The sequence below is a fragment of the Portunus trituberculatus genome, chromosome 19 (assembly GCF_017591435.1).
Source record: "Portunus trituberculatus isolate SZX2019 chromosome 19, ASM1759143v1, whole genome shotgun sequence".
In the NCBI taxonomy this organism is placed as follows: domain Eukaryota; kingdom Metazoa; phylum Arthropoda; class Malacostraca; order Decapoda; family Portunidae; genus Portunus; species Portunus trituberculatus.
The window spans coordinates 505,001-527,500 of record NC_059273.1 but is presented as its reverse complement, the minus strand read 5'-3'; the positions used below and the strand labels follow the sequence as shown (position 1 = coordinate 527,500).

General features: G+C 40.0%; 1 protein-coding gene across 2 annotated transcripts in view; it reads right to left on the bottom strand.

Annotated features, from left to right (window-relative positions):
• LOC123506071 overlaps window positions 1–22,500 on the bottom strand; it is a 309,236-nt gene that overhangs the window by 6,072 nt on the left and 280,664 nt on the right. For both annotated transcript variants that reach the window (XM_045257927.1, XM_045257928.1), the window contains one exon: window positions 705–760. In XM_045257927.1, the coding sequence (XP_045113862.1) occupies window positions 705–760 (56 nt within the window). The remainder of the gene's footprint in view (window positions 1–704; window positions 761–22,500) is intronic.

Here is a 22,500-nt window from a genome sequence, read left to right as displayed (position 1 = left end):
TGTGTGTGTGTGTGTGTGTGTGTGTGTGTGTGTGTGTGTGTGTGTGTGTGTGTGTGTGTGTGTGTGTGTGTGTGTGTGTGTGTTTGGAGAAGTGTTATCACATGACAAGCAAGGAAAAAATACACATAATAACGTATGAAGAAATAAGAAGAGTTGATGTTTTATAACTAACTTTATATAAGTCAAGGAAAGTCTGTTTAAAGGATGGATAAAAATAAAGAGGAAAGCAAGGAAAGATTAAAAAAAGGGGGGAAATTAAGAAAGAAATGTGAGTGGAGAGCTGATCAAGAAAAGAAGAGGAGAGAAGGACGCAGCTGTTGGAACAAAAAAGAAGTCATGGAGGAAATAAGGAAAAGGGAGTTGTGAATATCTGGAAATGGGGAGTATGAAGGTAAAGAAAGGACTAATTGTGTTGATAAGAAGGATAGCATTGAGGAGAAAATGGAGAAGTCGAAGAATGATGGAGAATGGAGAGGAGGATCAATGCAGAGTGGAAAGAAGAGATCAGGGTGAGGTTAAAATTAAAAGATACAAAATATGGAAGGAGATAACGGTCAATGAATTACGCTGCTGGATACATATACAATATAATAAATAAATAAATAAATATAATAAATAAATAAATACAACTATAATAAATTTGCAACTTTTGAGGAGATTAATCTAGCTTCAAATAACTTTAAGTACCTCGAAAACACACTCACCACTGCCACGGATGGGCTACAATGGTTGGTTAACTTTAACGCTGTCTCACGTCCGTCTGAAATTAAGAAATAATACATATTTTACAAGTGAGAAGGACAGAAACCTACTGATACTGATTCACGCTCACCCACAACCACTCTTCAATCCCCCCCTCTCTCTCTCACTCACACTCACACACACACACACACACACACACACACACACACACACACACACACACACACACACACACACACACACGGTTTATGAGATTAAGCAGTTTTATAGCCCTTTCAGGTAGATAATGAGATTTCAAACAAATGTAGTATGATTAGTTATCGTGATTTAAATTTGATTTAATCGAATTACATGGAGTAATAGACAGGAGGAGTTTCGAGTTCATGTGTAACCATACAAAATTAAGTTCCTTCATAATTAGTTGTATGATAATTATAATTCATATTATTCACTTCACGAGTTCTGACGTTGACAGTATGACCTATATTCACAACAATCTCCATTTCATGTATATTTCTTTTTTCTCAAATCTATTTGTAATTCTAATCATGAATACCGTCAACATGCACTTCATGTGATTCTCTTTTTTTTTTTTTATACCATGTGGGCTTTTCACGGGAATTTATGGGCTAAAGGGGATACTTTTTGAGTTACCTCCTATCTCAAAGCCCACCCGCTAGGAAACCGTTGCCCCGAGTGAGGAAGCCCAACGTACACTCGGACCGTGGACAGGATTCAAACCAGTGCGCTTGGAGACCCTTCGGACTCCAAAGCATGCATGGTTTCACTGTACCACGGCGGCCCTTTCTATAATTAACTTACTTATATACAGATAAACTTGCCATATAGTTTATGAATAATAATGATAAGTAAGAAGAGAATACTCATGAAATTAAAAGTGGTTATTATTCTGCAACGAAGTATTTCACACTTGTAATATGTAAAACATACATTTCTGCAAGTGCAAGGAAGGAGACACGATACAACACTCCACGACTGTGCTACTCCTCGTTATTGATCACGAAATGCAATACAGTGTTCAGAAAGGTAGCGTGGTGAGATGAAAGACGAAGAAGCCAAAGTAAGACTACAAATAAGGAAAAGATTTAAAGAACCATCAAATAATGAGAAGTTAACATTTGTGTCCTAAAAATCTAAAAATTCACAAAAGGAGGGCGGCCTTGAGAACAGAATAAGTCATCAAAGGAGAATTTCAAAAGAGGAATCACGACTTAGAGCAATACAAAGAATACAAAGAGAAAATGAAATATAAATATGGAAAACGGAAAAAAACACTAATTGTAGAAATACTTTAGCAAGACTAGAGAGAAATATGTTTTTCCTAGAAAGAATATCAAACACGCCAATAAGAAGACCACCTTTGGCATTTCCTGGTTTCAAAATTAACCACCTCACAGAACGCTACTCTACCTGGAAGTGGCTATAGCGTCTTCACGTACAATAAAAAAGAAAAATAAAACTCAAGTGATACAAGGTTCCCCAGCGCAACACAATACAGACACATGCGTAACCAACTCCTTTATATATGCGGGGAAATTCCATCCATAGCAGGTCACTTCCTATATCCATCCATGCTCCTCCAAACGATCCGCTTCCCTTTCCCCTTACAAGATGGTGGCCTTCTGTCAACACAAGAAGGCGTCTCAAACGGTCCCCAGAGGCTTTTGTGGTCTACCGGCAGTTCAAAGAAGAAGAAAAGGTAAATAACAAAGGTAAATTCCGTCTTTTTCAAGCCCATTTCCGTCCTCTATATCTATTTTTCGAGTAATGGTGAAGAGAGGCGAGGGGAAGAGAGACATCCATAGCAAACGTACAGTTACATAAGAGATAAGTATATAATATTTCCCAAAGCAATAAAAAATGTCGACCTCACATACAGCCAACACGCGATCCTGGGGAATATAGACCGTATAACTCTTACACACAACTCTAAAACCACTGCATATGAAAATGAAAAGGACCAAAAAGAAAAGGAAATAAGACTGGAAAGAAAATAAGTCTTTCTTGTCGAGAGGACGGTGACGAAATTAATCATGAGTTCCTTTTTTGAGCAACGAAACAGACAGACACAAGAACCGTCTGAGAACGGTGAAAAGGCTCCGCCAGGCGTGTAAGTTCCTCTCAAAACACCTAAAAGAGTTGCGGGGAGATGAGTGTTTGCTTCAGGCAGCAGGGAGAAACCGGCGGACGGGACGGACGTAATGATAAGGTGAGAAAAAGATGCAAAAATTGGAATGATGGTGCGAGAAATATAGTAGAGCAACACAACATGACTATTGTATTCAATGAGTGTGACTGGAATAACATCAAAACTACTGAGGGGATATATGGAAGAAACATTACTGTGAAGAAATAAAAGAAAAAAAACAAGGAAAGAGAACTGAAATATAAATAAATTAACAATACAAAATATCGGACCGACGAATGATTCATAACAGATAAAAGTGGACGAAACGAGAAGCAGTGAGGCAGATTGTGGCGATGATTGGGCTATAAAGAGAAGGCGTGGACGATGCTATGAATGGAATATGGAGAGAGGAACAGGGCGAAGGGAAAATACTAAAAGTGTAGATGCAAGGAGGCAGTTAGGAAACGGAGGAAATGTAAAAATATAAAAAAAAAATAGACTAAAAAAATTATTGAACGCCTGGCTTTGGTAGTGGCGGCGGTGATGGTGGTGGTGGTGGTGAAAGGAGGCGGCGGCGCAGCAGCGACAGGGAACAGGGCGGTGCCAGCAGCGGAACCTTAGTAAAATCAGTAATAAAAGTACTGGGTCCCTGTTCAATGACAATCGCCCGCCATGAGCATCCTGCCTCGTAAAAAGCGCGGGACAATAGCATTACAACGTGAAGCATGAGTTGAATGGATAAAAAACACAGTTATAACAAAATGAACAAATAAAACACAGTGTGCTCTGAAATACAATAGTTATGTTACTGGGAAATGCAACTAGTTTATTGTTTTCATGCCAAATCATCATTTAAGCTCCATAGTATAAAATAACAGGCAGCTATAATTTATCTGTAGGTTTAGTTTCATATGTCCAGGCCATTACACATTCCCACTCGCCGATCTGTTAATACAAACAATTAAAGATATTTATTCCATGTGTTTACATACTGAGGTAGATAAACACATAGATAGATAAATATATATATATATATATATATATATATATATATATATATATATATATATATATATATATATATATATATATATATATATATATATATATATATTTATTGACTTAGTTACACATGAATAGTAATTCAAACGATAGCGTTGCTGCAGAATGAATAAAGGCAATACGTATAGAGAGAATGAATAATTTCCGACTCTTCGCTGGTCAGCGGGGCACGCCTATGTGAAGTCCTTTAAGCAACAGCCTTCACGTCTTTTATTATCAATTTTTGTCGTATTTATTTTTCGAATTTTTATGAGGAACGTGGCTAGCTTAGTATTTTCTCTCTTATTTAGCAAATCTCTCCGCTGGGTCTTGGTCTTTAAATCCATTATTCGTATATTTGTGCTGAGCGATTTATTCTTACTTTAATCTCCAACTGCTGCGGCGGCAGCGGCAACGGTGGTAGCTATAGCGACGATAATGTTCGTGAACACGCGAATTCCAGAGATCAGAGTAAAATTCAGCACAGAGGATGACACAGACGCGGACCATGATTCTGCACGACTGTACCGGAAGAGGGAATATGGAGGCCGGGAGGGAATTGAACCCCATCACTATCAGATCACGCCTCTGCCCCCCCCCCTCTCTCTCTCTCTCTCTCTCTCTCTCTCTCTCTCTCTCTCTCTCTCTCTCTCTCTCACACACACACACACACACACACACACACACACACACACACACACACACACACACACACACACACACACACACACACACACACATTACTGACTAATATTTCCTATCACTTCCTTTTCTCTAATCTAAAACATTTCTCACTTCAGCCACAACTTTAAGATATATACTGGAACAAAGAAAAAGTAAGAAATTTATCCTTAACAGCCAGTATACCAGGTTATATGACATCAGTGTTTCAATTATCACAGAAGCATCGAACTTTCCAATCTCGTCCAATATTCTAAGGGTTCCCGAGAGATCCAAGTGGAATTCAGTATCCGATCAACATGCAAAATTTAGAAACAAGACCGAAATCACGTTTGGCTGTGTGGTGCCCCTGGAGGCAACGGGAAGGGTGTGTCTGGCGCTGCGGCAAGGCTAAAGTGGTGGCAAAAAACTGTGTGTTGCATGAGGAGGAGGAGGAGGAGGAGGAGGAGGAGGAGGAGGAGGAGGAGGAGGAGGAGAAAAGAAATATCCTTTGAGTATAAGGAGTAGAGTGAAGCGACGTCTCAGTGTGCAACTCACAGATCAGTCACGTGGAGTCTGTTGCCATAAAGACTTCCGTGTCGAGTTCTCATCTTATAGAGTAATGAACCCATGTTTAAATGACTTACGCACTATGAATCATATTGGAACATTACTAAGGTTTAACTATAAGTGCCTTGATCGTGTAAATAATATCAGAACAATGTAACTTTTTTTCTTTTTTTCTTTTTTCTGCTGTAGGGACACTCTCATCGGAAAAGATTTCAACAGGTGCTGTATTTCAGGTCAAACCATTTTAATTCAATGAAATGTTGAATAAGAACTGCCAAATGCAAAGTAACTTACGTTTTAAAAACAAAGGATATAACAAAACAAGTAATTATGATTAATGCTAATAATGATCGATGCTGGATGGTTGGAAAATTTAATGGGAGGGAAATGCATGAAAAGAAGAAAAATTTTACTTTGATAAGGAAATGGGAATGTTCTCAGGATGCAGCAGACAACGGTAACACGTCACTGGAGAGCAGGGAAAGAAGATATCACGGGAATTACTCGGTACATATCCTACTATGTACAAAAATAAAAATAAATAAGTACATAACATTACAAAAAAAAAAAACGTTTCTTGACCTTAAGATAAAACTTTAAAGAAATCAAAATACAATATCAACTAATTCCTACAGCACCAAATAAGTAACTAATCACTAGCCACGCAATGCCATGTCCAATTTCCTGTAGAGTTAATGAGCTGAACTGCAGGTAATTGCCACGGCTAATAATGCACATATGAGGGAATTGGGTCTTCCTGATGACAAGGCGTGACTGGCATGTTCTTGGGATAACCGTGGGAAATATCGAGGGGGAGTATGAAACAGGAAGAGAAGAGTGGAGGAGGGGGGTGGAGGAGGGAGGATGATAGAGACAAGTGGAAGAAGAAGGGTTGAGTCTAGTGTTGCAGAGAAGAGGTGTTGATGCTCTTGGACGACTTATGAGATGGAGAGAACAATTATTACAAGTCAAATATAAGTAGGTTTCATATATTTGTCTTTTTATTATTTATTTTGATTTAGATTTTCCCCCTTATTACGCTGACACGATTAGGAATAAGTGAGATTCGACCGCGAGGGTTACATATTGTTATATGCCATCAGAACACACATGAAAGACTTCTTGTGATTAGTATGCAAAGAAAACTGCAAAAGGAGAAAGGTTGTTCATGCACATTAATAACCATATGTTTGCTTTTAAGCCAAACATGCAAATACCGCAGATTCCCATGACTGATATGCACAGAAAAATGAAAAGAGAAAAGGATACATACGTATTGATAATCATGCACTTTTGTTTTATACCTAATACGTTTCATGTCATAATGTTTCGTGTGCATAAGTATATTATTTTTACTTGCAACACGCGGCGCTCTCCTTTTGGGCCGATGTACACTCAAAGAGGATTTACAGCAAACATGGTTAAATTTAGTTTACGGACATGGAAGAAGTAAGCATTAACTTGATGAGACGACAGAAAAGTGAAGCTTAACACCGCCGCAGCAAGAATAGAACATGTATCTCATACTGTGTGGTTCTCATGGCCACGATCGAGCAGCGTTTACCATATACTAGTATGATGTAAGGTTCATCAAAGTCATCCATTTTATGAATTCTCTTTCAAGAGTTATACCAGACATTTTATTGGTGTCAGCAGAAAAAAAAAACATCGAAGAACGAGTCTCTGACACAAAATATCAAGAGAAAAAATATATTTTCTGGTATTCTGTGGTCCGTGTGTTTACGTGCATGCAGCACGTTCATTTAATGTCTGAAAATCCAAATCGCTTTGCCATACACGCGCAAAAGGTATGACAAGAAAAATCAATAAATAAATATACATGAAGTATCGGAAAGATGTGCAGTACGAACCGAACTGATGTCACCTGGACTGAAAATAAAAGAAAATATACCAAGCAAGATTGTGAGTCAATTTTAGGACATGTCAGGAACACCCAAGGGCCGAGCTTCCCCGCGGAAACGAGAGCCGCGCCCGGGAGGCCACGCTATTATGTAGATGAAGGCGTTGAGACAAAGTGAAAGGAAGGTGCCTCGCCCGTAGCTCCTGCAGGAAACGAGGTACTCGGGTGGGTGGGTGGGGTAGTGTGTGTGTGTGTGTGTGTGTGTGTGTGTGTGTGTGTGTGTGTGTGAGAGAGAGAGAGAGAGAGAGAGAGAGAGAGAGAGAGAGAGAGAGAGAGAGAGAGAGAGAGAGAGAGAGAGAGAGAGAGAGAGAGAGAGAGAGAGAGAGAGAGAGAGAGAGAGAGAGGAAAAACGAAGAGTACTAAGAGAAATACTAAAATAATAACGGATGGGCATGCAGGACAGGACTGATGGACCAACATAGAGACAAACAATAGAAGAACTACCATGAAGCTCTCTACGCTATACAGAGACATGTAAACACCAAACCTAGTGAAGCTACGTGCAAAAGGAAAAGATAAAAAAATATATATATATAAAATAAAGAAACCTCATAAATGTCTTCGAACATTTCTTTACTACATAAATCAGACTATTAGAGGGACATTCATAAAGGTGTTGACTACGACCACTTTAAGTCACGACAGAATTATCTTCACTATGAGCAGATGAACGGTCAAGGCGATCAGAACGTGGGATGCCAGCCACAAAAGGTAAGACCTTGTTAGAGTTTATATAGCATAATCAAATATTCATTTGCTTCTCAATACTTCATAAGGCAGCAAATAAAACTCTCTCGTTCAGTTTTTCCGATGTAGGAGAAGGAGGAGGCGTGTACCTACATCATTAATTCTTGTTTACTTGAAGCTAAGACCAAAACTTTCTTTTTGTTTATTCTGCAACTCAAGTGTATTGATCAAGCATCCCCATTTTTTATATACATGTATAAATTTCGTTCTTCATTAAATCAATGAGGCACTTGGTGATGGTAGTGGTGCTGAGTGTGGTGGTGGTGGAGAGAGAAAAAGAGATATTTAGGCTCGAAATATTTGGCATCGATATACTGAAAAAAACTAAAGAATCTTTCCAAAAGTCAGATCCATCTCTGAATTGAGGAATAATATCACAAAAAAAAATATGAGGGAGAGAGGTGAGTACCAAAAAATTATCCGACAAGCAAAGCGTTCCCTGCCACAAGCTCCCCGTGCATTCACTCAAACCTTCAACAGAGAAGTGCCTTGCAATACCCCGGAAAAAAACATCCCTTCAAGCTGACCTGTTTCATAGAACCTTCATGCTTTGTGTGAGTGAAGGGAACCACAAAACTGACGAAAAGTTGGAGAGATAAATGTGAATGGCGAGACTAGGATGAAACACAAAATTGTCTAGGAATAAAAAATATTGATGAGGGGAACATTTGATACCATTCCATACTGTGTGAAGTAAAACCTGCCACTGTAAAAACTTAATGAGAGTGTTTAACCCCTTGAGTACCTTGACACATTTCCATATTCATTCCGCTTACTATTTGGTGATTTTTTAAAGATACAGAAAATGGTCTAATCGTACACAAATCCCAAGGTAAAAATATGTCCCAGTATTGAAGGGGTTAAAGGATTAGTGATGAATTCTTCCATCACTATTCAACAATCTTCACTCTACCTCTGTCCATTCAAGCTCACTGCCAAACACGAACATGGAAGAAAGACCAAACACATTCCGGTGTATAGGAAATAGCACAGGGCTAAGAGGAATAAAAAAAAAAAACAGTAATTATAAAGTGTTGCATGTTACCTCAGACTGCTCTTTCTTTCCTCTCTATTGCACTTTCCATAGGCAAAAAACTCATAAATTAGCAACACAAGTCACATCCTCGTTCACAAGAAAAGGCTGTGCTCATAACTACGAATACACTGGTGGTGAAAATAAAAGAGGAAAAAGGTGTGTGTGTGTGTGTGTGTGTGTGTGTGTGTGTGTGTGTGTGTGTGTGTGTGTGTGTGTGTGTGTGTGTGTGTGTGTGTGTGTGTGTGTGTGTGTGTGTGTGTGTGTGTTTAGTGAACAACAAAATAAAGTAATAAGAACGATAAAAACGAGTAGAACAATGCAATCTCCGAGACAGGGAACACGGCCAACTAATTCTGAGTCGTGTCATTCCCCACAGGACGTAAAGATGCCATGCGCTGCTGCCTCTTCCTGTACCGGTGTGGGGAGAGGAGTAGGAGGGGGAGGGGCGAGGAGAGGCCTCCCAGGTGGTGGAGTAATGAGAAAAACAAAAGGCTGTAATGAGCGTGGCCATGTAAGTCCTTTCACACTCAGCTGACCTGAACACAATCCCACGCGGCCCAAATTATGCATATGAGGAGCTCCACACACCACATCCTCCCCTCTTGTCCTTGCTTACCTCTCTCTCTCTCTCTCTCTCTCTCTCTCTCTCTCTCTCTCTCTCTCTCTCTCTCTCTCTCTCTCTCTCTCTCACTACCCTTATTCTTCCCCTTTCACTTGCAAGTACAACATTACATGCATTTCATGACGCTCTACCCCACTGCACGCTGAACACAATTTCTGTTCCCCATTAGCGGTTTTCTTTTAGTCTGCCGTTTTGCAAGTATCTCAGCTACTCGGCGTTTAATATTACCCTTTAATAGTACAAGTAGCAGTAATTAGTGCAGTGAGCGTCGGCTTCACCCACCAAAACTTTGAAGCAATTAGCGTGCTCGCAAGTGTGGCCAGCCAAGCCTTCCGCTCGGACTCACAAAACCTGCGGTCTGATGATAGTGGAGGTCTGGTGAGCCTTGTGTTGCTGTGGTTCTTACTGTTGTTGTTGTTGTGGCGGCCGTGGTGGTTCTGGTGGCTGGTTCGTTATCACGGATGGTGAGCTTACATACGACCATACGCATACCTGCCTATGTGCTATTATTGTTGTTTTCCTTGTTCATAATGTTCCCTGCTTTTGTTATTGTTATTATTACCTTTTTCTGTTGAGTTTGCTATTGCTATTTTGCCTGCTGTTAGTTTGCAGTTTTCAGTGTTGGTGATGGTGGTATTGAAAGTCTTTTTTTTATTACACATTTTTTTTTACAATAAAAAGCACTGTGAGAGAGAGAGAGAGAGAGAGAGAGAGAGAGAGAGAGAGAGAGAGAGAGAGAGAGAGAGAGAGAGAGAGAGAGAGAGAGAGAGAGAGAGAGAGAGACGAAAAACTTAACGATAGATGCTACGAAAAAAATCACACAAACAATAAACACACACACACACACACACACACACACACACACACAGGCTACAGCTCCACTACTACGTCTCTCTCTCGTCACCATACAGGCTTACATCTAGCGGTAATTGCAGGTACCTATCGATTCCTTTCATTGGTGCAATAATGTCGCGCAAATGAACAACGTGGAACAAATAGTTGGCAGTATTTACCGCTCAATTTGGTGTACAATATACTACGAATTTATTTATTTATCTTTTTTCTGCTTTTTTTCCCACCGTGTTTGTCATGGTGGTGTAATTCCTAGCCTGGTAAATAGATCGCTCTTACTGTTCTTTTTTTTTATTTTACAGTTTTATTTATTATAGTTTTCGCCTTTTCGCTTGTCTCTTCTTCATTCAGAGTGACATGAGACTTGGCACCATTTTCTTATTCATGTAGCGGCGGCCTATGCATTGTTGATGTTATTGTTGTTCTTCTTGTTCTTGTTCTTGTTCGTTTTGTTCTTTTTCTTCTTCCTCTTCCTCCATTAGAGGTGGTACAAGGAGGTTTACTTCTTCATCAAACCTCCTTAGGGTTAGCTCAAGACATAGGAACTTGGCAGAGCGTCCGTAAGCATAACATTGTGTCTTCCCAAGTAGTTTTAGTGAATGCTGCGCTGTTTTTAGACTAACCGGTGTTCATTTTGTTAATATATTGGAAGATATGAATGTAATAGTGCATGATTATATCGAGTGTTGTTGTAAAAGTCAATCGAATTAAATACATCCTAAGAAAATGAACAGGAAAAGATAACTTGGTTGAAATTTATCTTTTCTCTGATCTGTATTTTTTTCACTCTCTCTTTCGCGTGGTGTTTTTTATTATCCCGATGTGTGTGTGTGTGTGTGTGTGTGTGTGTGTGTGTGTGTGTGTGTGTGTGTGTGTGTGTGTGTGTGTGTGTGTGTGTGTGTGTGTGTGTGTGTGTGTGTGTGTGTGTGTGTATTCGTGGTAAACAGTTCAATTACTCCTCCTTTCATTTTTACAGTTAATTACCATCCCATTTCTGACCCTACTATTGACGTGTCTTCCCTTATTATGTGGTAAACTTCTCTGCCTCATAAGTCACCTTATTTACATTAGCAGATCCTACCAAAACGTTCCCTTGCCATTCATATGAAGAAATGTAAATATGCTACTACAAAACGGCTCTAAATATGTATCCGAGAATTTATAACATGATAAATTTATTATATAACAACAAAAACAATAACAAAAATCACTATGCATATTTAAATATAGTGTTTAATGCAATTATGTTGTTTCTTAACTATTGAAAGCATGAGCATAAGTGACCAGGAACATATCACTCCTCCTCCCCTTACCCACCACAACCTTTTCCAGATTCCTGCTACACACTCCTTTCCATTATTAAGATCATCGCTCTACTTTATTTTTTTTTTCCAGCAAAAATGTCTTCTTTCCTGCTTGGAGTACAAGTAAAAGGTCTTCCATTGATGAAACAAAGGTGGTTTTTATCTATTTCTTCAGTTTTATATGCACCTATATATTTATTTATTCATTTACTTTTTACGTTCATCGCTTCATGGATGGCAAAAATTAAATCTGCACCCGCTCCGTGGTCTCGCAGTGTGACTAAAACTTCCAAAACAACATGACGAAGCTACAACACTTCCATCTGACACCATACACTACTTTGACGCGGCACACCCAGGGCTTGGCAGTAGAAAAATATCGAAAAATGATTGGACGATTTGTTTGCTTACATTTGCATACAGAAAATTTTATACAACGTTGCAACGGAAAAATGTAGAATTTGACGTGTTTATACAGTAAAAGAAACAAATCTTGATTCATATTATCATAAAATCCCTTAAATTTGATGCTGAAAAGAATTGCACCACAGAAAATGTTTACACCAGTGTCACATGGCGCGGTGAACCTTCCTGTCTTTCCCTGGCAAAGAAAGTCTCACTCCCTCACTTCACGCTACCGTCTTGCTCACCCCCACCCTATGAGTGTTGTCTGCACTACTGGTTAATATTCGGGTCGCCCGGGTAAAAGTTTCTCCCCAAACTTTGATAATTTGGCAAGGTGTTATTCCTTGCTCCCCAACACTGCACCCTCACGACTCTTCGCCGACGCCTGCTATCACCACCACCATCACAGAAAAGCAAAACTGTTTAATCCCGGAACACTGGAAAAATCAAACTTCTTTTCTTCCCTCTAGTGTCAAAACAACCTTGCAGCGTCTTTTACTGGTGGTTCTTGTTATTTTTTGTATCTAATGTCCATCCTGATTTACGGATTGCCTCGTGTGACGGAATGCAATATATCCCTGAGCCGTATCAAAACAAACCGATAAAGCAACAAACACCAAAGCAGAAAAAATAAGTGTGCACGCCAACACTTATTCATCAGTGTCCAAACAGGATGCAACATAATTACTTCCTGCTGCAATGAAGGAACTAATGAAGCAACATGATAACCTGGACTAACACCTGACCATTCATTCATGCACACCCGCACATCCACATGCCGATTTCTCTCTCTCTCTCTCTCTCTCTCTCTCTCTCTCTCTCTCTCTCTCTCTCTCTGGTTTGAAAAAAGAAAAGGCGCAAAACGAAAACCTGCTTCACTACGAACTGAAAACGAGGCAGGACACAGGAGATAACTCAAAGAGGAACGAGAATGTCTGTCATTAAACACGCAAAAAAACACGATGCCAGCCGCGCTTTTTCTACTCGCGAGGATGACCGATAACCTTCAACTGTAAAAGATAGATTTCAGAGGAAAAGAAAAAAAAACATTAAAAATAGCAGACGATCAACACACAGGAGAAAAAATCTTTATGCAGATGAACATGAAAGTGTAGCATTTTGTTGCACTCTTAATTCTACACAAGCAAATGTAGGACATATAAGAAATGAAAGCAATTATTTAGGAAAACTACTAATAAAATAATCCGTCAATTCCTTAGAATCTCTTTCTCTTTACATTGTCGTTATTTTTTAGAAGAATAGGAGAATTTCGAAACTTAACATTCTAAAAAACGAAAAATCACAACAGAAATCAAACAGAACTTCTATAATAAAGGAAAAAAAGTTTCCAGCACCATAAGGTAAATAGTGGTGGACACATTAGTACTACATTAAACTGTGCATAAAAACGTATTCCATTTCCCGATGAATTAATAGCGAGATCGCCAGAGGATTACCGAAAGCACACAATCGTATTACTGCATCGACATATTAATACTCATACAAGGAGCCAGGAGGGGATACAGGAGGGTATGGAGTTTATGAAAAACACATTTATTTTTCGCCATTAAAATTTCCTATGTTTGCAGTCCACATTAAAAGTAAAGAACTGGTCTGAAACAGGAAGATGCTTACGCACGACCTTGGCAAAAGTCCAAGGAAAACCTGCCTTATCTTTGCGATTTATAGATAATAGCTCTCTCTCTCTCTCTCTCTCTCTCTCTCTCTCTCTCTCTCTCTCTCTCTCTCTCTCTCTCTCTCTCATCTCAGACGTGGTGAAAAGTGATAAAGCGATGGCATTAGATTAGTTTTCTAGCTCTTAGGTAGACCTCCTGGGTGCGAGGTTAATTAAGATGGTGTGGGAGCAAGGAGAGACTGAGTGGGGATTAGGTGTGGTTAATGGACAAAGGGCGAGGAATTGGGCTCATGGAGGTCGCCACTGCCCGCCACCTGTCGCCAGCCATGTTCTTCTGAGGGTCAGTCCATGTCTGCTCTCTTTCATGTGCATCGCTGACCTAGATCTGCTCCTGTGCTTTTTCTCTCTTTTTTGTTCAATCTGATCTCTCACGAAAATTCTCTTTGAAGATATCAGTGAAACGTTGCCCTTTTATTCTCTCTCTCTCTCTCTCTCTCTCTCTCTCTCTCTCTCTCTCTCTCTCTCTCTCTCTCTCTCTCTCTCTCTCTCTCTCTCACATCACATCTTCAAAATACAAGGCAATACAAGGCACTGTTTCCTGCTCCCTTTGTCGTCCTCTCAGCGCCACACAAACACAAACACCACTGACGTGTGTAAGCATTTAATGAGTCGCTCAGAAAATTAAGATTATAGTTACGAGGGGGACGAGAAGTTAGGGTTAAGAAATCGAGGGGATGAAAGAAAGGAAGGGATATGGTTTTAAGTGAAAGGATATGGGCTAGAGGGGAGGGAATGTAAGAGATATGGAGTTATAGACTTAGGAAGAGATTATGTGAAGAGGATAAGAAGCTTGACTATAAGAGTTCTCAAGGAAATAATGATGAGAAATGCTGGGTGTAGAAGAGTGTGAAAGCTTTGCTGTGAGAGAAACCATGTTGGATGATGATAATCGAAGGGGTGAGAAACTTGTGTTCGAGAAAATAAAAGACAAAGGATAGGAAAAGGAAAGGAAGAAACTGGAAAGCTAATTTTTTTTAGTAATGATCCAAGAATAAAGATTAAGATGTTCAAAAAGTATAACGGGTGAGTATCATGTCGAGAGATATGTAAAAAAAGAAATTCAAGTCGATGCGATAAGGGATGGAATAATAATTTCAATCAAGTGAACATCAGGTTAGGAAAACATGGACGCGTCCGTGATTCGATTACAGGAGTTAAGGCAGGAGGCGATAATGGAGTGAACGAGTTATACAGATCAGGAGAAATGACGCGACGGGGACTAAGAGAAGAGAAAGGGGAAACAGAGAGAGGAAGACGAGAGGAGAGAAAAGAGGGCAGGAGAAGAGACGCGAGAAAAAAAAAAAAAAACAGGAAGAGAAAGACGAAAGTAATTTGGACACTTTAGATACAAAGAGAGATTATAAAATTAAAAGAAGACTATAGCTTAATGTAAACTTCAACTTCCTATCGTACTTAGATAAATTGAATGTAGCGACACATACACTTTTCTTTACTTTTCTGAGTAGCATGTTATCAGTGTTTATCTGGCGCCGTCCTCCCCACAAACCATAAATCTTCACCCTCTTTCTGTGCCATTTACCTCTTGTTCCTCGGTCACCTCTTTTTGTTTTCTTTTCGGGTTTTTGCTACATTTCCACATTCCCCTCAAGACGGCACATTCCTAGCGTCCTGCCGTCCCTACAGTCCCTTATCCATTTATTCCGCTCCTTTTGTTTATACGATTAAGTTTCCGGACCCTTTTCCCACCAGACCTACTCCATTACCTCCCCTGGGCACTAATACTCCATCAGGGACCACCAAGAAGGCCCTACACTCCCTGCCCTCCATCCTAACTCCTTTCTCGTTTCTTTTCTCTCATCATTCCTCATTCCCCCGTACCCTCCCGAACCCATCTACCTCTATCTCCCTCCCTCCTTCCCGTTCTCTCCCTCTTTCATCACATTGCGAGTATATTTTGACCACAAGGTAACTCTTCCTTCTTCCTTATGAACTGTGGCGAGGCGCTGCTCTGGACCCTTCATAAACATTGCTAAATTTCGTATCTGGTCGGAAATGCTGCAGGAGAGAGGAGGAAAGAGCCTGACTTGCCGGGAAGGAAGAAAAGTCAGGAAAGTGGAAGCCAGTGAAGGAAATGGAATACAGAGAGAAGGGAAGGAGGAAACAGGAAAGAGCAAGGACAGAATGAAAGGTAAATATGACGCAAAACGTTGAATAAATGGCAAATTGAGACATATTTAGGCTGCGAGGATAAAGGTAAGACTGAAATAGATCTGCTGAAAATACGAGGATGGATAGATCTGAAGAGAGAGAGAGAGAGAGAGAGAGAGAGAGAGAGAGAGAGAGAGAGAGAGAGAGAGAGAGAGAGAGAGAGAGAGAGAGAGAGAGAGAGAGAGAGAGAGAGAGAGTGTGGGGGGTACACATAGGTATCAGACACGAAAGAAAAACACGTATGAAAATATACCGAGCGACAGACACGACACACAGAAAACAACTCTTTCACCTTTTGTAATATGAGAGATAAAAAGAGGGAGTTTTACATTCCCATTTTTTTTTTTTTTTTCATTCGCAAACCCCAGAACACCAACCATTTTCACTTACAAAAGAGAAAAAGAGCGGACAGGATAGACGAACAAAAAGAGACAGACATCAGAAGACACACACACACACACACACACACACACACACACACACACACACACACACACACACACACACGGTAGCCCGGTAGCTCAGTGGTTAGAGCGCTGGCTTCACAAGCCAGAGGACCGGGGTTCGATTCTCCGGCCGGGTGGAGATATTTGGGTGTGTCTCCTTTCACGTGTAGCCCCTGTTCACCTAGCAGTGAGTAGGTACGGGATGTAAATCGAGGAGTTGTGACCTTGTTGTCCCGGTGTGTGGTGTGTGCCTAATCTCAGGCCTATCCGAAGATCGGAAATAATGAGCTCTGAGCTCGTTCCGTAGGGTAACGTCTGGCTGTCTCGTCAGAGAGTGCAGCAGATCAAACAGTGAAACACACACACACACACACACACACACACACACACACACACACACACACACACACACACACACACACATCAAGAAAAGGGAAACTTCGCTTGATAAATTTGATAAATGAGAGAAAATATTCAACAGGGAAATCAAACGGAATAATATGTCTGAGGAATGCGTCGTTGCCTCTCCGCCCCCTACCCCTCCAACAACACACCCTGCCTTCCTCCGGAACCGCCTCTACACATTTAATAATATGGTTCTCGCTCACGCACACCGCCGTCCCCACTGGATTTTCTGTAGAGTAAATATGTCGCGTGAAGGATGTACATACAAAACAACAATAAGCCTCGGAATTCCAAATATTTCCGAGGCCTGTAAAAGAAATACGACATTGAAGATGATGATAATAACGGTGATAGTATCAAATTTATTTTTTTTCACAAAGCTGGCCTTAGCAAATAAGTAGAGAATATTACCCTAGAAAAATAACATACTTCGGAGCTTAATATCTTTACTGATATTGATCACCGCCTTGTGTGTGTGTGTGTGTGTGTGTGTGTGTGTGTGTGTGTGTGTGTGTGTGTGTGTGTGTGTGTGTAATTCACCTCGGTCGTCTGCTGGTCACCTAGCCAGTCTTCCCCATTACGGAGCCAGCTCAGAGCTCATAGACCGATCTTCGGGTAGGACTGAGACCACATCAACACACAACACACACCGGGAAAGCGAGGCCACAACCCCTCGAGTTATATCCCGTACCTATTTACTGCTAGGTGAACAGGGGCCACACATTAAGAGGCTTGCCCATTTGCCTCGCCGTTTACCGGGACTCGAACCCGGCCCTCTTGATTGTGAGTCGAGCGTGCTAACCACTACACTACGGTGTGTGTGTGTGTGTGTGTGTGTGTGTGTGTGTGTGTGTGTGTGTGTGTGTGTGTGTGTGTGTGTGTGTGTGTTTCCTAAGAGAGTTGTGTATGGTATCGCACAAAGGTCACTTCCTCTTCTTCTCTTCCAGCGACATGCCGTCATGCTCTTCATACACTCGGGCGTTACCCAGGACCATAATATCCCCGCAATTACAAACCACTCCTTGTAAAGTGAATGTCAGTGAGCTGCAGGTAATAATCTTTTTTTTTTTTTTTAGCCAATTAATGTGACGATGTGAAAGAGTCGTCTTTACCTATCATCTGTCATTTCCTTTTCCAGCACGAAGAGTGTGGCACAGAGTATTAAGCAATCCTTGACATCTGAGAGAGATCGGTCTTTATACACCTGCATCATGGCAGTTTTTTTCTTTTATGTAAAACTGAAATCATTTATCATATTAATATTACATTATTGCTTACGGTATCTATATTTTATCACATAAGTTTAAGTATGAATCACTGCTATACATTATGTTCAGAACCAGTCTAACTACAGCCACTCACCTCATGTATTACAATGAGACACAAATTTACACTAGCATCTATAAAGTCTCCTTCTAAGACTAAGCTGCACAAAGGATTGTGCCTCCACTAGCCTTGGCACGTCACTCTCTGGCTTCGAAGAAAAGATACAGTTCATTAAAAACTAAATCGTATATAGTTATGTTTAATAATCTTATTTAGCTTGCATGTCTGTCAGTGTGCCATTTTCCACGCATTCACCACTGAAGTACTTCCCTCCAACCAGTCTGCACGCCATTTTTTATCATTCATACCTACACACATATATACACATGCATCCATGCACTCACGCACGCACGCGCGCGAGCGCACACACACACACACACACACACACACACACACACACACACACACACACACACACACACACACACGGGCTGTCATTCTGTTTTATTCAGTGCTTACACACAAATATTTCAACAAACATTCATATCACCAGAGGACACGAGCCTTCCGCGATCCCCTTGTGGGTGTGCATTGAATAAAGCCGGATCGCATGTACGCATTTCGCTCTTCCTCTTTTTTATATTTTACGCAGTTTGTTCGTAGATTTCTGGATGTCCTGTATGTATATTTATTCATGCATTCGCGCAGGAATTCAAGCTTCTAACTCCGGTCGTATGCATCCATAAAACCTCTTTCATATACAAATATCCGCACAAAAATGCATATGCACACGCATTAACTCAGATGAGCCTAAATTGGAGCCCCGTGGAATTTAACGTTGGTAGCTACTGCTGATATCTCTCTCTCTCTCTCTCTCTCTCTCTCTCTCTCTCTCTCTCTCTCTCTCTCTCGTCACATCCTCGACACTCAAATATAGAACGTAACCTTTGAAAGTTCAATAAGTCGCACACTTGCACATGAACAGAAAAAAAAAGCACAAATAAAGTGAAGTCGGTATTTTGTCATTAGAGTGTTCACTCAAAAAAGCATGTTAACGTGTGCGCTGCAGTAATCCACTTGAGCGATAATAATAGGGCGCCGCAGTCTCATGTTCCTTAGGCATTGTGATGGAATCTAATCATAAATCATAAATCTCTGGGTGAATATCTCTTAGTGTTCCCAACTTTAATTTGATGACAGGTTAGTGATGGAGGGAGTCAGAACTATAAATGGTTGAAAAGTTTTTTTTTTTTTTAATGATTTACTTTCACATTTCATCTCTTTACTTTTTAATCTTATTTGTTTATCCTATTTTATTTATTTTCTTCTTGATGAGCTGATAATGAAGCACTCATACCTTTAAGCGTCACATTGTATACACTTGTCAACTTAAGGAGGAAAACTATGATGACCATATGCATGCAATTTTATTTATTCAACTACAGCTTCCAAATTAATATTGTTTTGTTTTTACTCAAAATACTACTGCTATCACTTCTTCCATCTCTGCTTCCACCACCACCACCACCACTCCTTCGCTGCCATGCCTGGCCGCCGTTTCATTCGTCACTCTGCAGTAATAACAAGTGACGGAATCAACAAAAGGATGACGCTCGGTCCTCTCACCGTCCACCACTGGCATTAAAGGGAACGAGCCGCCATTTGATAACCTAATGCATAATTCCGAATCACAACCAATCATTTTCTTGACTGATTCGCATGACATCCAATAATTGGTTGTCTCTCCAGACCCGCCACCGCTGTGTGAGTTATGGAAATGCGGGGCTTGCCTTACCGCCTCCCGCACTGATCATGTTCGGGAGCCGCGCATGAGGCAAGGCACCCACGCGCTTGTCTTGCCTCTACCTTGCCTTCATAGACTCACACTGCTGACTTTTAAGAAATTCGTTCTATTTTCTCGCTTGCTGGAAGACTGATACTTGTTCTTCACTCTTTTTCTTGATGTAAGTTCATTGCTTCTTCATATGAAATCATGTTTTTCCATGAAATCCATAAAGTGTACCTTGTTATCTTGGTTAAATATAAAATGGAACTATCTTTTGTGTACCATAAAAATATACTTCTGTTATTTGATATTCTGTTGTCTCTCAAGGATTTTTCCTTAGATTTCGTAAACTTCTTTCTTTCTAAATTCACTTGTCTTTGGTTACATTTACATTCCCTGTAATAGTCATTCCTTCCTTCATACAAGCCAGTGCGAACAAAAACACTCGAATTAACATGCAACAACACTTTCATAGACCAAATCTCAATCCTGTCTCTCTTCGAGGTATCCATCCAATCTGTATGGCCTTCATTCTCCTTGAAAATGCGTATGCAGCCACTTGAATCCTTTATCAGGACTATTCGATTATGAAAGCAAAAAAGATCTAAATTATGACGCTTTATGTTCCAAGTGTTCAAGAACACAGGATAATGAAGAGAAGGATAAATTAAGCAGGATTTTTAGGAATGAAAGGGGAAGAGAATCCAGGAAGAGAGCCAAGGAGACCAAAGAGAACTGGGAAAGAGAGAGACAGAGGAGTCGGGGTAGGTATTGTTAAGTGAGATCTCTTTCAGTGACTCATCAGTTACTTAGCAGTATGACAAAAACATGCATATAGGCACGACGTGTGACGCAAGCCGAAAATACATCAGACGATCTGTCAGATATAGAGAACATGCATGCGGTCGTACTGGCAAGACATTTTATATTGCTCTCAGAATGTGGTCGTTTCACTGCTAACACTACTCCTCGGCCTTATGGACGAATACTTTCCTTGGTATTTACAAGGTATAAAGTTACACAGAATGTCTGCCTGTTAGACATGAGAAGGGCACTGCAGTTGGTCTGCGGTTCCATTGAGCAGTGGCGGATGGGACTGCTGTGATGGCAGAGGCCTCGCTTTGTGAGTTTGGGGCATTTCAAAATATACAGGCTTAATTCATTAATGAAATAATTAACTTCCCTTTGAAAATTCCCACCTCGTTTTTCCACAACATGTTGTTTGTATTGTCATCAAGTGTAGCTGAAGGAGAAACAAGCAAACAGTTTGACGAGTATTTACTTACACATACTATGCTAGTTCAAGAAAAGTATATATATATATATATATATATATATATATATATATATATATATATATATATATATATATATATATATATATATATATATATATATAAAGAGTGGTGTCCCTCAGCGTTATGTCCTGTCTTCCACTTTCTTAATATTAGTCATCAGTGATCTGTACTAAACTTTTTATATTACGCTGATGATATCACCCTAATCTTTCCCTTCGGGAAGTCGGGAAGTCATCTCCGTCTGGTCAGTGCTGTTTCGTAGTAAAAGCTGGCTTGTTTTCTTATTTTTGTTGAAAATCTGAAGTTTAACTTTCTTCTCATCATCAGTTGGCTTGACGTTCCTGTATATATATATATATATATATATATATATATATATATATATATATATATATATATATATATATATATATATATATATATATATATATATATATATATATATACATACATATATACGTATGTTTACTATTGCTTACCACTCATATTGTATAAAGGGAACACGCTTTCATCATAGCTTGCAGCAGAGCCGCTTAGATCTCCTCCCTCTAAAAGAGAATAACACTCAATGGTTTGTTTTTTTTATTGATAAGCCAGATGGAGCCATCGATTATCTATCCAAGAGACTGTCTCCATGTTAGAACCCCTTACTAAAACTACCCCTACAGAGTCCTTTTACAAAGCGGATGAACATATGGAAGCAGCACAATTTTATATAGTCATCGTAAACTACAATCTTCATTACAACAAAATTTTGCTTCTTTTTTTGTTATGAACTTTTACGTGAGGAGATGACAGTCGAAAATACGTAAGTTTCTCATAAGACACGCCTTCACTATTACTGCCGCTGCAGAGAAAGGCTGCTGTGTACAACACCAACCACAGGCATGACACTCACGTCAAACAAGTCAAACACTGCATAAGCCTCATTTTTTTCCTGCCAGAAGAGAAGGGTGCGTAAAAGCGGCCCGAAAACTTTGATTCGAAAAATAGCAAAGTTTTCCTGGAGAGTCTTTCACGTTGATAACTCAGTTTTTCCCTTTGATACGCGATACTTCTTGTATGGCGACGGCGGTGCTGGGAGAGACATGAAAAGAAAAGAGAGAGAGAGAGAGAGAGAGAGAGAGAGAGAGAGAGAGAGAGAGAGAGAGAGAGAGAGAGAGAGAATAATCTGATATACTTTATCATATCCTATAAAAATCGTAAAGATACCGAAGATTAAAAATATAAAGAAATAGAACAAATAAAAATAAATAAACAAAACTATACCGAATCAAACAAAACTCCTTGACAAAGTTACGCCCAAAGACAAAGCGAGAGGTAGGTCGAGAGAGTGGGGCTTGAAGGGGGATCCACAAAGGGGCACCAATCTTTATATCTCCGTTCCCGAGGAAATTATTGAGGTGTACTAAAAATGCAGACAGA